Source organism: Ctenopharyngodon idella, chromosome 17 (assembly GCF_019924925.1).
Source record: "Ctenopharyngodon idella isolate HZGC_01 chromosome 17, HZGC01, whole genome shotgun sequence".
Classification (NCBI taxonomy): Eukaryota; Metazoa; Chordata; class Actinopteri; order Cypriniformes; family Xenocyprididae; genus Ctenopharyngodon; species Ctenopharyngodon idella.
The window spans coordinates 29,486,042-29,501,535 of NC_067236.1; the positions used below are offsets into that span (position 1 = coordinate 29,486,042).

The 15,494-nt window shown below is 34.3% G+C and overlaps 1 protein-coding gene across 1 annotated transcript; it reads right to left on the minus strand.

Moving 5' to 3' along the window:
- Window positions 1–433: 433 nt before the first annotated feature.
- Window positions 434–11,145, minus strand: gpn1 (GPN-loop GTPase 1). Its single transcript, XM_051868900.1, has 14 exons — window positions 10,926–11,145; window positions 10,602–10,695; window positions 9,118–9,157; window positions 8,316–8,382; window positions 8,182–8,219; window positions 8,015–8,093; window positions 7,822–7,916; window positions 7,395–7,440; window positions 6,813–6,959; window positions 3,786–3,868; window positions 1,735–1,774; window positions 1,414–1,504; window positions 1,149–1,253; window positions 434–1,063 (listed from the first exon to the last, which is right to left on the minus strand). Exons 1-14 carry the CDS (start codon window positions 11,106–11,108, stop codon window positions 972–974), a joined length of 1,200 nt encoding a protein of 399 aa, XP_051724860.1. The 5' UTR covers window positions 11,109–11,145; the 3' UTR covers window positions 434–971.
- Between the last annotated feature and the right edge of the window lie 4,349 nt (window positions 11,146–15,494).

Here is a 15,494-nt window from a genome sequence, read left to right on the forward strand (position 1 = left end):
TGATTGCATCCATCTAAACAAATTTAAGCAGATTTTAAATGAAAATTAATAAATACCAGTCATTCAAGTACTTATACTGTGAATGAAGGACAGGAAATAAATGTTTGAGTCGTTTCCTCAAAAGGAGAATCACTATTACCTCTCCAATACTCACATTTAAAGAAATTGAAAGCTGAAGGTCTTGCCGAGTGGTATTTCACACATGTGAAGGTCTACATAAAAACATAATTCATGAAACAGAGGGGCTGAAGGCGTGATTTTGAATCCCACAGTCTCACTACACCCACCGGATCCCTCTTCCATATGGCTGCAAAACCACTACTGCCCACCTTCCATCTCAGCACACACTTGGCTCCATTCAATATGAACACGCTGTTCGCTTCTTTAAACAGCATTATGAAAAGACAAAGTAGAAATATTCCAGCAAGGCAGATTTTGTATATTGTATGTATAAAAATATTTTATTTACCATAACAGAAACACAAACTTTATAGGTATAAGAGTCTATTCCTTAAAAGAGAAACTGCAGATTTTGGCTTCTGTTCTAGGTTGTTAGGAAAACTAGTTTTTATTAACAGACTTTGTAGAATTGTAGGATATACATAAATATATTATGCAAAAGAAAAACCACATATTATTTTCTGTGTGCAATGACATGCTCAGGGGAGACACAAGACATCCAACTCCAAAATATGCTGATGCTTGGATTTGAACTAATGCAGTTCTTGACCCGTGCGTGATGCAACTGCTTTTACATTCTAATACAAATTTACTCATTTGCAATTCTGAAATCTCAGAGCAGGCTTGCAGGCAGCTAAAGCAGCTGCAGTTTCACTGAAAACAGTTCATATTAGCCACCAAAATCTATTTTGGAGTCTTCCAAAGTTAAGACAGTGGATACGTCAAAGTTCAAGGGTCAAACTCAAATGTATGACCGAACGGTATACATACATGATGACCATTTCCTGCCCTCACTCTGACTTCCTGTTGCGCACCTGCACTACTTCTCTTCTCTCCTTCAGAAAGTTCCCGAAAGCACCAGCCTCTTTACTTTCTTCTGTGACTGTTAAAAGAATCATAAACAAGGGTGTTACAGAGCGTGATAGTGATTATGGTTCTTTAAGGGCTATTTGAAGTATCCTTCTCACCTGTGTGATCGATATCATCAGTATCACTGTCTATGTCTTCCTCAACTTCATCTGGGTTGCCGCGGTTAAAGATGAGGTTACTAGGCCCACCAAGATCTGTGGCTTCTAAAGAATAAACAACCAGATGTATACAAGGCACATACATATTTTTTTAAACAAAGCTATTTGGATCTTTCGTTATATGTGAAAAGTTCAAAGTTGATTAATGACTTCCAAATTTCTTTTTTTGAATGAACAGAGACGTGACCGTTCTGAATGAATGTACCGGTAGGAACTGCAGTTTCCATGGGAACTGCTCCCATGTCTTTCCGAAGGCGTTCCAACTGCTCCTGTTGTTTCTTACTCTGAGCTTCAGACTGAGTATGAGATGAAAGAATTAATAACAGTCAGCCTTGACCTTTTCTCATGGAACGAAAAGGGGACATGCTAGTCCAATATTTATTTGCCTTTCAAATGAAGAAAATGTATATAAATAAATAAAAGAAGCAACAAAAATATGTAGTTTAATCAGTGATGGAAGGATCTTTGCAAGACATGGCCAGTTGATTCATGACTAGTACATCAGCCCACATCAGCGATTACTCACCAGCTCTCTGTGCAGTCGTTCATATTCAGGGCGATACTCGCTGTAAAGACAGTAAAATATATCAACTGTTTGCAGAAAAGCATTCATTTATCTTTAAACATATATCTATATTGTCCTAAACAACATATGCATTATTATAATTCACATTAAAATTAAAATCCCTGATTGAATCCCTTCTAATACTGAAACGCTGCACAGCGACTTTAGTCACTTTATTTTCTCCATCTCTCTGGCATAAAATTATTTTTTTGCTATTAAAATGTATGTCTTTAACTTTTGACCATTACATCAAATCCAGCTTGAGATGTTTCTGGGCTTTGGCATTCTATTTTGTTTTTAAAAAAATGTTTCTAACCATAAACAGTTGTAAAATTAATTAAATATTTTAAAACAGCCTATTCAAAGTCAATTTTACACCAACTGATTTGCAAAAAAAGATCTTAATTAGTGCTGTCAAATCAATTAATCGCATCTAACATAAAAGTTTGTAAATATAAAACATACACAAACACACACATATAGTCAAACCAAAAATTATTCAGACACTAGATATAATTGTTAAATTTTTTTTACTAGTGGGTGCAGGACACTATAGTTCATTTATGTCAGTGAGGATAGCAAAATAAAGTAAACTGTGACATATTATACCCAAAAATTCTTCATACAGTGAACTACCAGTGAAATTGAGAAAAATTTGGAGCCAAAAATTATTCAGACACTTTGACCTGACCATGCTTTGCTTAAGTGTTATCTGACATAATTAAGATTAATTTTTTCTGACACAGTTTAACTCTGAGATCTTATCATATTTTATTACCATTTTTTTTTTAAACTATAGTGAATAAACTGTATTAATGAATGAAATGTTCAAGGTGTCTGAATACATTTTGGTTTGACTATATATATTAAAAGGGGATGCGATATATAAAGTTAGATGCAATTAAATCACAATTAATCAATTTGACAGCACTAATATTAATTAAAATATTGTATTTTCATTTGACTTTCTGAAATACAACTTCATGGTCCATGCTGATGAAAATCCTGAGATAACGTCAAGCTGTGACGTTTCCAGTGTAGACAGCAGAGCTATTTTAGTATTATTTAAGTACTATTATAGTGTTATAATAATATTTTGAAATTTTAATTATTTATATATTTTTTTTATACCCATATTTTTATATATTGTTATGTGTTTTTGTCATTTTTATCACATTTTTATCATTTTGTCGTTTTTGTGTTTATATTTAAAAGGCATAGTATGCAAGTTTAACCGCTACAGGTTGCTTATTCAAAACAAAAACAGAGATGTAGCTTGATGACGCAGTGACGGAAAGTGGAATCATGGGAGTAGTGGTGTTCACCTCTACAGCTGTTTTAGCTTTATGGGGTCATCTTTGGCAACAGAACCCGCAGCAAATGGTAATGAATAATTGTGGTGCATCACGAATGTGGAAAACAAACAACTGTGGCTTGCTAGATGCTACAAAGATTGTATGCTTTGACAATACAACTACAACTTATGCATTTTTTCAGGAAGCGCACTGTTTCCTTGGTTTCTACCGACAGCTGATGGTAGGGGGGGATATGACGCCATTGACAGGTGACGCAATGACACGGGCCGTTACATTGGTTAAAATTGCGGACTTCTCTTTATTTAAATATTGTTGAAAACATTTGGAATAATGTAAGTACACAAGTCAACAAAATATATAACATTGTTCCAGCAGTTTTTGGATATTTTAATGCAAAAATCTTACATATTGCGCCTTTAAATATTTCTGTTTAGCATCAATTTATTTTTATTTCAAATTTTGGTACTTCAACTTAAACCTTTTCAGTTAGTTGCCAATGCAACATTTCAAGTTTTCTCATCTAATACTTATATTTATTTTATTTAGGCTTTATTTCAATTAACTACTTTTAATAGATTTAAACGATTTGTAGTTTTTAACAACAACAGCACTGGTAGACAAACTAAAGTCATTGAGGTTCTATAATCTGAGCTCAAGTTTGAATTTCATAGTTATACAGAGTGTTGGGATACATACGTTTCATACTCTTTAGCAGCATCTGCAACCTGTACGAACAGTTCATCAAGCCCAGAACCCGTGACTGCAGACACACCGACAACCTACAGGACACAAAGAAAGGCTGTAACGTTACTGAATATGCATTATACTGAGAGGAAATAAACAAAGTCACAAAAGAATGATTGCATTTGCAACTGTGACCTTAAAGCCCAACAATACATTCCAGACACTGAGAGAGCCATAAATCTGAGTTCATGTCTTGCTTTTTTTAATCGATGGTTCTAGCCAAGGTAAACATCACTAATAGCATGGCTTATACAACCTATCATTTTTACAGAAAACAACTCAAAAAACAAACTGGCAGCTGTGGTTGGCAGAATAATTATGTAAAAATACAGTAAAAATGTAAACATATTTACAGAACAACCTGAAATCTTTCAAATTTAAAACAAAAATAAAAATAAAAATTGAATTGGTAAATGCAACAGCCCTTTTCTGCTGAATTAGCAAGGCCATGCTGCTGCTAAAATCTGTTTTGTACCTTAACATATACTGACAACCACCAAAATAGCACTGGTAGTAGAGAGAAAGACACATGATGAATCAAAGTCCATCACAAATAGCTTTTCCTCAAGCTGAGGTTAATACTTAGTTGCACTCTGGTGCACACAAATACAAATCATGGTAACACATAACATAATGCAATAAACAATTTATCAACATAAGATGTAACAAACCCTAATGTACAAAAAGAGGAAAAAAATCATTAAAATAAAAAACCATCAAATATGAAGTGTCACAGGGAATTCTCAGCTTACAGCATTTCACTGTAAATTCTAAGATAATTTGTTGTTTTTTGCTTCCAACAACTGTACATTTAACAGTATTTTACTGTAAAATTACATGAAATGTAGGATTAGATTTATTCAAGTTCTTCCCTCTATATAGAAAGGGAACTTAAGCATTGTTCATACCAAATCCAATTTTTGTGCACATTCAATTGAAATCCGATCAGATTTAGCAAGTGTGAATGGCAAAAAAAAAAAAAAGGAAAAAAAAAAAAAAAAAGTGATTTTTACAAATTCGTTTCAAGCTATATTCATTTGTGGTTTGAAATCCTATTCAAATCGCATTTCTGTAAATCTGTTTCAATCTGACCACTTTGATCGGATTTCACGCGGTTTTTGTGACTTTCTCACGTCATGTAAAACAAACTTCAGACGTTGTTTTAGGAAACATGGCGAAATCGCTGCAGAAACAAGGTTGAGACCGTTGGAGATGACAGCACGGAATAAAGCCAGGCATACCAGCTTCCTATATTTCTGCTGCTTCCTCATAGGATGCAGTAGTCCAGTGTGGGGTCTACATATTGTCATGTTGAAAATAAGACAACATCTGTATTGCAAACCCCTCCATGTTGCCGTTGTTGTTGTTTTTGGCATATGCCTACCAACTCAACGTCACTGCAATAGAAACCAATGCAGATATGCCGGAATGTGGAACAGCGACATGGAACACACAAATCGGATCTGAACAGTTGCGATACACAATGTGGACAGTCAATCATTTTAGATCAGATTCCAGTCGGAATAATCAGATTTGGACTGACAGTGTGAACATAGCCTTAGCGTCGTCAACCAATTAACAGGTTTTTACTGTAGCATCTTTACAGTCTTTTACAGTTAAAATTACAATCACTTTTTACAGTGTGAACCAGTGTTGTTAAAAGTACCGGTACTTCGGTACTGAAATTTTGAAAATGTGATGATACCAGCATTTCTGTAGTATTGGGAGTTCCGAGTATCTGGATATATTCGGTACCCACTGATAGGGCTGTGCCAGTATTTACGTGAATATGACACAAGTGAAGCACAAAGCTTTGTTTATAGAAGAAATAGGCTAATAGGTTAGCAATTAAATGTGACATCGCAGCCATGGAAACATTTTGGTTCATGCCGAATGAGAGAGGTACGTCATACATTTAAGCTTTGACGGCTTTCTATTTTGCGAATCACGATCTGGTCACCTGATTAGCAGAGAATTTAACAATATCCCATTAGTTATTCCACTGAACATGGAATCTCTGTTTCTTTTCCCAAATCTTCACTCATGCAGGGGATTGTAAACGTTTCTTCCTTTGGTTCACTTTTAATTAGGCCTATTATATTTGCATTCTTTACTGTGGTAAAGTAGAAAAAACACCGTAGGACAGAAACCTTTTTGCTTGCATGTCAATTTTCAGTTTGTGCTTGTTATTAGACTTTATAAGGCACGTCAAGTTTATTTGTATAGCGCGTTTCACACACTCCAATGATTTTTAGTTTTGCTTTCTCTGGCAGCGCAAAATCATACATAGCCTGAATGTCTGAAGATGAAACTCGCTCTTCAGACCTTTTACAACAAGTGTCAGTTGCTTGTAACATCAGGAGATAACATGAAGATATTATTAAAGAGATGGTCTCTTTCCTGCTCGTGTCCCACATCCCTCTCGAAGCGCAGATAGGCTATTTACTGATATTTATTTCATAGTTTACAGGCTGTAGTGTGTCATTTCACTGTAGGAATAGCTAAAATAAACACGCATGTCTGTTTCAAAATGGATGTTTGAGCATTTGTTTAGGCCTATTTATTTTTTTATATTTCAAAATTTATTTCATTGAGGTAAATATACACAGACAAACACACACACACGCTCCAAATATTTATATGTATGATTACCATCATATTTAATAAATTTTAAAAAAAATAGGCTAGTTAAATAAAATAGTTCCAATAGATTTTCCTGTGGTACCGAGAACCGTAAATTTTTACTGGTATTGGTACTGACTACTGGAATTTTGGTACCGTGACAACACTAGTGTGAACAAATATGTAACCCTAACTATTCATTTTTTCCTAAGCAATTAGATTTACTTATCTAAATTCCAGAATATCATGGAGACTTAAGGGTGGACTTTTTGGCTTGGGCCATTAAGCAACCATCTAGCAACTATCCATCCAGAACTTATAGTAATGCGGTTTAACAGGACCGCAGCTTTGACTCACCCTCAGGTTGGTGTAGAACTCATCCAGGACGAGACTCATGGAGCGGGTCAGGTTACTAACATAAGAAGTCTCCTGATTCAAAGCATCCTGAAAGACCTCGAAGTCCTTCATCCACTCCACCGCAAAACTGTGATCTATGATGTCAGTCTGATAAAGATACAGAAAAAAAAAAAACACTTACACTGATTTGTTCTATTTAAAACAAATAATTTGATCAGCAAAAAACATGCTGATAGATGAGATTGTTTATCCACCAATAATCATTTTTTGAACAGTAATTTTATTCATATTAAATGTATTTATTAATATAAATATATATAATTAGTAACAAATATATATTTAAATGTAAATAACAAATATGAATACCTGTATTAATAAATATTTATTTACATATTAATCAATATTATACATATTTTTTAATTCATATAAATAAAATAATTTTATTTAAGAAATACTGCATTCATCGAATTTGCTAGCATGCATCATACAATTGTCATCCTGCTAGAAATCAGTATTTGCCAATTAAAAAAGAAAATTCCTATCGATTGACCACTAAATATTAGGATGACAGCATTTTCTTACCTTGTTCATGGCGACTATGAATGGTAGCTTGGTCTTGTAGAGAATGCTGGAGGAAAACAAGACATTTCAGTAAGATCTACTGAGATCATGACATCACTTTCATGATGTTGTTAACACAGCATAATACAGTGTGAATATAACACTGAGAACTCTGCAAGTACACTACGCTCTGAACTATTCTGCTTTACACTACATTCATTTTGTGCAGTTTAAAATATTTATGGAAGCTTTTTTCTGCCACGAAATAAAAAAAAAATTAAAAAGGCAACTTTTTATCTCACAATTTAGATTTTTTAATTCTCCAAAAATGGTACTTGCAAATTGCAAGGGGGGAAAAAAAGAATTGTGAGATATAAACTCACAATTACTTTTTACACTTTTTATTCAGTGCCGGAAACAACCAAGATATATCAAATAAGCTGCTGACCTGCAGGCGTACAACATGTTGGACATGAAGGTGACCGGATTCACACTTCGAGACGTGTCCATCACATAAATGACCACACAGGGAAAAGAAGAGGCCTAGAAAAGAAACCTCAAGTTTATATTCAAAATGTCTGTAACAAAGTAACCCACAGTAACTATATCATGATGACTAAGCGTGAAAGACAGTGAAGTACCAGAGCTTCAGTTATAATAGTTCCAGATGCCGACCATGTGAACACCTCTATTTGTCCAGGAGTGTCAATCAAAACATGCCTACACACAAAAAAAACATACATGAGATAGTAGCACTGAGAAAAAGATACAAATATCATCACTTCTAGAGTACTGAACACAGACTTACTGGTGATTACTTTGCTTTTTCTCAATAAACTTCATGACCTAAAAAAGGCACACAGAAACGGTAAATTAGAACAGAAGTAGGTGGAAGTTAAAGTAAACAGTGACATCTATTGGATCCTTCAAATGCAGTTCTACCTGATCAAATCGTGTTGCAAACAGATTCAAAGATGTGACAATTCCTCCATTTGGACCTAAACCATATCTGCATTAGAGTCAAAGACAATCCACTTATTTATATTATCATGATTTTTTGAGTCATTTGTGATTCACTGAGAATGCACTGATTAAAGGGATAGTTCACCCAAAAATGAAAATTGTCATCACTTACTCAAGTTGTTCCAAACCTGCATGAATTTCTTTATTCTGCTGAACACAAAAGATATTTTGAAGAATATGGGTAACCAAACAGTCAATGGGCCCCATTGACTTCCATTATTATTATTATTTTCTCCATACTATGGAAGTCAATGGGGCCCATCAACTGTTTGGTTATTGACATTCTTCAATCTTTTGTGTTCAACAGAAGACATTCATACAGGTTTGGAACAACTTGAGGGTGAGTAAATGATGACAGAATTCAATTTTTTTGGGTAAACTATCCCTTTAAGAGCAATGTTTAGCTAAAATAAAATGTTAGAACTGCATTATATACTATAAAAAAATAAAAAATAAAAATAAAAAAACATGATTTATTTAGTTATTAAGATTTTAAAATAGCTATTTTTTTTCCAGGCCTGGAAATCATAACCCTACAATTCCCTGATATTTCAAGTTATCCATGACTATGCACTGTGAACAAGTTTGAATCCGTTGTAGGAGTCTATCCTGAGGTTTAAAGGTTTAGTAAAACCATCCAAATAACAGTTCATGCCTGGTGAAAATATGCACTATAATGATGATACACAGCACGAGACATAATTTCACACTGAAAGGATACTGTTTCATGACTTCCTTGTAATTGACGGTGTCTCTGATATCTGTAAGGAAAAACACAATCAGACTTAATCTTTGACATTAATGTAATTAATAAGATGCTAACCGATCATGAATATTTATCCATAAAAAAAGCAACCAGTGTTTCAATTAGTTAACCCAGAGTAAAATTTCATTGCTTCACACGGTGCTGGTCAGTGCCGACCTGAAATTCTGTGTGCAAATCTGGAACTAAATATTTGAATAACTTCTTAAAGCTACATCAAAAGCAGCTTGTGCAGGCATAAAAGCTCTGAAATCAAATTACTTTGGATGTTAAATATGTTCTCAAAATCTTTAAGTGTCATAAACTCCAATCACATTGGTTTCCATATTTGCTCAAAATGTGATTCATTAAAGGGTTAGTTCACCCAAAAATGAAAATTCTGTCATTTATTACTCACCCTCATGACGTTCCACACCTGTATGACCTTTATTCATCTTCAGAACACAAATTAAGATATTTTTATTGAAATCCGATGGCTCAGTGAGGCCTCCATAGCCAGCAACGACATTTCCTCTCTCAAGATCCATTAATGTACTAAAAATATATTTAAATCAGTTCATGTGAGTACAGTGGTTCAATATTAATATTATAAAGCGAGGAGAATATTTTTGGTGCGCCAAAAAAATCAAAATAACGACTTATATAGTGATGGCCGATTTCTAAACACTGCTTCATGAAGCTTCGGAGCGTTATGAATCAGCATGTCGAATCATGATTCGGATCGCATGTCAAACTGCCAAACTGCTGAAATCACATGACTTTGGCGCTCCGAACTGCTGATTTGACACGCTGATTCATAACGCTCCGAAGCTTCATGAAGCAGTGTTTTGAAATCGGCCATCACTATATAAGTCGTTATTTTGTTTTTTTGGCACAAAAAATATGTTTTTAGTACATTAATGGATCTTGAGAGAGGAAATGTCATTGCTGGCTATGGAGGCCTCACTGAGCCATCGGATTTCAACAGAAATATCTTAATTTATGTTCCGAAGATTAACGAAGGTCTTACGGTTGTGGAACGGCATGAGGGTGAGTAATAAATGACATTATTTTCATTTTTGGGTGAACTAACCCTTTAATATCATATATTCAAGTAGGTTTTAAAATCAAGTTTCTCTTATATTGTGAAATTTTATATTATTTTATTCTTATAGTGCTAAATAAACACAAATATTTTGTGTAAACAAGCAAAAGAAAGTTGTCAGATCATTAAAATGATTAATTAAATTAGTTTGGATTTTTACATTTGTTTTTAAACTCGTAAACAACGTCCGCCATGAGCTCTTTATTTGCAGGTTGTGTATCAATGTAGTCAGTTAAGTCATCGATCGGTTCTCAAGCCGGTGGAAACGCGAGTCATTTCTGAGAACAACTTTCCGCGGCACCTGCTCCGGTACGAGAACCAGCACCGTTTTAATGGAATAGGGGGAACAGTGACAAACCAATGTTGGCTGGAAAGGGGACCTCATGAACTGCAGGATCAAGATTGATGACATATGGAGGAGTTTTCTTGGAGTGCAGGTAAGCTGTGAGCCTCTGATACAACAATATATAGAGAGAGATATTAGTATTCATTAATTCATATTAATATCCATCTTAAATTGATTCAAGTTAATGTTTACTGGATTTCTTTATAAGCAGTCATTATTTGGTTTCAGAATTCTCACATATAACACCGAAAGTATCTTAATATAACCAAGTAAATGTTACATAATTATATAATTGACTTATCATTGTACTGATGTGTTACAGTCATTCAGTCTTACCTGCACAAAAGTTGTTTTTCCTGACCCTGCCATGCCTAGAACTATGAGACACACCGGTTTCTGTTCTGTATTCTGTTCGTTAGATGAACTCTGGCTCGGTGCTGGTTTATCATCTCGAACTTCTTTACATTTATCATCACTTTCATATGAAGCTCCATCTCCGCTGTCTGCTGCAGTCGCCATGCTGCTACTACTGGACACTTACCGTAAAGTAATGTCTACTGGCGTAAAATGACGAAAAACACTATTAATAAAAGTAATAAAACATTATTACTTATGACCACTAGATGGCTGCAGAGTCCATACGATTTGTTTTATTTTTTTATAAAATGTGACTGACTGAGAATAGGATTAGTGACGGAGACATTAAAATAGTTATTTGAAAAAAAAAAAAAAAAATTATATATATATATATATATATATATATATATAAACATAAACAATTGATATTATTATTATTATTTAACTTACTTAATTATAATAATTATCATAATTAGTATTAATCATTACTATTATTCAGACCATTTATGTATTATTTGCATAACAATTAACCATATAAATTATCAGAATATTCATTACTACATTTAATTTTTTTAAATTTATTTATTCACAATATTTCTCAAATTTGTCTCTATTTTATCTTTATTGTAACAGTTAACAATACACCTTCCCAAGTGTCAACAGTCTACTGTAATGTGGAAAAATACAATTGGAAGTAAATAATTGGGAGTACTTTTGTTGTACTGAATTTAATAATGTCTGGACAAAATGATTTCCGTTACTTTTCTTTTCAATTTTGTTTTTCACATTACAGTAATAAGAATGTGCTTAATTGTCATGAAAATAATCAAATTGTTATTTATATTTCGATTTGGGGGGTGAAATATGAGGCCAAACATTTCTTTGCAAGATTCACCAAGTATTATTTCCATAAACGTGTCGTCGCGTTTTCCTTGTTACTGCTTTTGTCATTAGCTGAGATACAAGATCAAAAGCATTTGCTGGCACTGTTTGTATATGCCAAAAATAGCCTTTATATATATATATATATATATATATATATATATATATATATATCTTGTCTATATCAACACAAACATGGACCCTTTGTGTTTTTTCCATACGTCTCTGCTCTTCCTCATGTCAGTGCTGCATTAACAAGTCTTCTGAGGGCAAACAGCTAGTGCTAGCTAGTGTTCAGGCCTACGGATGGTTTATGCTAGACATTCCTCTATAAGAGCGGAGCTGTAGGGAGCCAGGTCAGCACAGTCTATGTGTATCAACTGTGTTAGCGGTTTCTTTACATGAAGGTGTCAGGGCTGGTGGCTCTGTATAAGCTTGCCTCATATTCTTGGTGCACGCTTGCAGATGTTTTATATGCTACAGTTTTAGAACAACTACAATCGGAAGTAAAAGAGAGAAAAATATTCCAGTGTTTACAACTGTTGACATCCTCTTTAACAACCATTGACGGACAAACATTGCTCACATTTCAGCTGCTTCCTTAGTAGTCTTTCCATGGTGATTCTGATGACAGATTTATCATTGTTTACTGATCTCACCTTTCAAGAGTGTCGACTCATAACCGTTGTTACTAGGCCGATTCTGTCTCATGTTGAGAACTCTGATGTCCTTTTTGGCCAACATTCAATATTCAAGTGAAATGTCAAGAACATGACCTGCCATTATCTGCTGTGGGATTGTTTCCTCTCTCTCTATAAATAAACATGTGTTTTTGCACAATATCTACAGATATAATTTTTCAAAATAAAAAGTATTGTTCATGGAGGACAGTTCAGATAAAGGACATTGTCCATACAATATAATGTTACCTTGAACTTTAAAAACATATATATATTTCTTAATCAGTGATTTTATCTTGTTTTCTAGTAAAATATCTCAATTCTGAATGATGCTAAATGCTGCATTTGCAAATCTGTTACCCATTCTGGTGTATTATTTAGTTGGTAACATTTTACAATAAGGTCCTGTTAGTTAATGCATTAACTAACATTAACTAACAATGAGCTACAGTATTTATTATTCTTTGTTAACATTAATTATTAAAAGTTCAACTATTGTTAGTTCACGTTAGCTAAAATCCATTAAATATTATGAACAGATTCAACTTTTGATTTTAATAATGCATTAGTAAATGTTGAATTTAATATTAACTAATATTATTAATGAATGCTTTATTTTCTTTGTTTTCAACTAATGTAGCTAACTAATTTTAAAAAATTGAAACTTGTAAAGTTTTACCATTTATTTATTGAATTTTTTTTTTCCATTATATACTGTGTGTGTATATATATATATATATATATATATATGTATTTTTATTTTATATAATTAGTTTTTTTAGTTTTTATGATATTTAATAAAGCACCTCCCACTGACCATTTACTAGGAAAAAACATAAATATATATTTTTAAATAGTTTTAATTGTAAGATTTTGCGCTATATCTTGAATGAAGTTTATTTGCTAATTGGTTTCTTCTTGTTTTAAGCATAAACATCGCAAAATTTTGTTTTGTTAATAGCAAATTTGGTTTGTTTTCTTAGACAGTGCATCCTTAATTTAAATCAATTTCCTTTCCCTTGCACCTAAACCTGATCCACATTGCATTCAGCTTTGGAATATCCTCTCTAAACACACCGAAAATCATAAATAGATGAAATTAATGATTTATTTTGCAGTTAATGCATCAGTGGCTTTGTTTAAAAGATCATTTGCACTCCAAATGTGCTTTGCAGATGCACACGATTACAGACTGACAGATACTGATGGCTCCTTTCAGAGACCCCCCTGGTCTCCAGCCTCTTCCGTAATGCTCTGAGTAATGGAAAATGAAATTGGGCATGTGGTTTAGATTCATTATGAGCAATCTGGAATAGGAAAGAAGATCCCTCTCGAGTGAATCCGATACTGAATGTTTTATTCCTTTGTTGCTTATCATTCTATTTTATTTGAGTCTGCTGCATGTAGATATGGAAAATGTGATGTGACCTGATCATGGAGGAAACTGATATTTTTTTTCATTTATGTGCAATATGAGTGTGCAAAATAGTAACAGTGATAATTGCTGTTGCAAATATCATTATTATTTGTAGCACCTATGAAATGTGGTTTGAAAAAAAAATCTGCAACCCTAAGCATAAGCAATAAATCTTGTGTTAGATGCCAATATCGGTTTGTGGCTGGCATAGCACTCGTGCAGGGCTGACATTGTGGTTGCAGGTCGTGAACTTAAACCCTATTTAGGTTGTGTCAGTGTCTGTTTGATCTTAAAATTATGGCCTCTAAGGGCTTCTTCTCAGTGCTCAAAGGTCTTGTCGGTTTAATCAGATTTTAGACACAGTGAAAGCAAACATGTTGTCTAGCTAAGAATCTAAGGGAAAATGAAAAGCTTCTGCCGGTGACCTTTAAACTGTGATCAAAGACCCTCAAAAGACAACAGACATATATCAACACGAGTCCGCTAAATGTAAAAAAACATGTCACAGACTCCAGCACACTGTAAGATGATTTTTATTATCTGTATTTTTTCATGTTTGCCAGTAAAAATATTGAAAGATCCTTAAAGTACCCCATTATGCTTTTTCGAATATTTCCTTTCATGTAGTGTGTAATATAGCTGTTAAAGGTCTGCAAAAAAAAAAAAAAAAATAGAGTTATTGTCTCCTAAAAGAAAGAACCAATTCTGAACAGCCTGCAAACGAGTCGTCAGTAATTCCAGTCTTACTTCCTGCACAAACCTACGTAGGTTTAAAAATTTGCATAATGCCAGCCTATGATTTTCATTGGCTGCCCGCGAACAATGTCTAATTTGACCTGCCCTCAAACACTGTGGTTGTAGCTGAGGCCTGGAAGAGTTTGGTTCATGATGTCGACATGTTGAGAAGGTGCTGTTTTCGAGATGGTCCTCACTGCAGAACACAAGATCCAGGGGGCGAGGTTCGATCCACCCCCTGAATCTGGATCCAACTCCTCCAACTTTACATATCCCTAAACCTACCCATCTCCACCCCCTGGATCTGGATCCAACTCCTCCCACTTTACATATCCCTAAACCTACCCATCTCCACCCCCTGGATCTGGATCCAACTCCTCCCACTTTACATATCCCTAAACCTACCCATCTCCACACCCTGGATCTAAACCTACCCATCTCCACTCCTTGGATCTGGATCCAACTCCTCCCACTTTACATATCCCTAAACCTACCCATCTCCACACCCTGGATCTAAACCTACCCATCTCCACTCCCTGGATCTGGATCCAACTCCTCCCACTTTACATATCCCTAAACCTACCCGTCTCCACCCCCTGGATATGGATCCAACTCCTCCCACTTTACATACCCTAATGTAACCCGTGTCTTAGGTTAGTGTAACTAATAACTAATTTAAGTAGTAAGAAATTAAAGCTGGGCTAGTATCAGAAGGTCAGCAGAGAACAGACAACACAAAACAGGTAAATTTGAAAAATGTATTATACAAAATGAATGGCAGTTATTTACATTCCCTGCCTACCTAAGCCGGCGTCCTGAGTGCACAGTGCACAA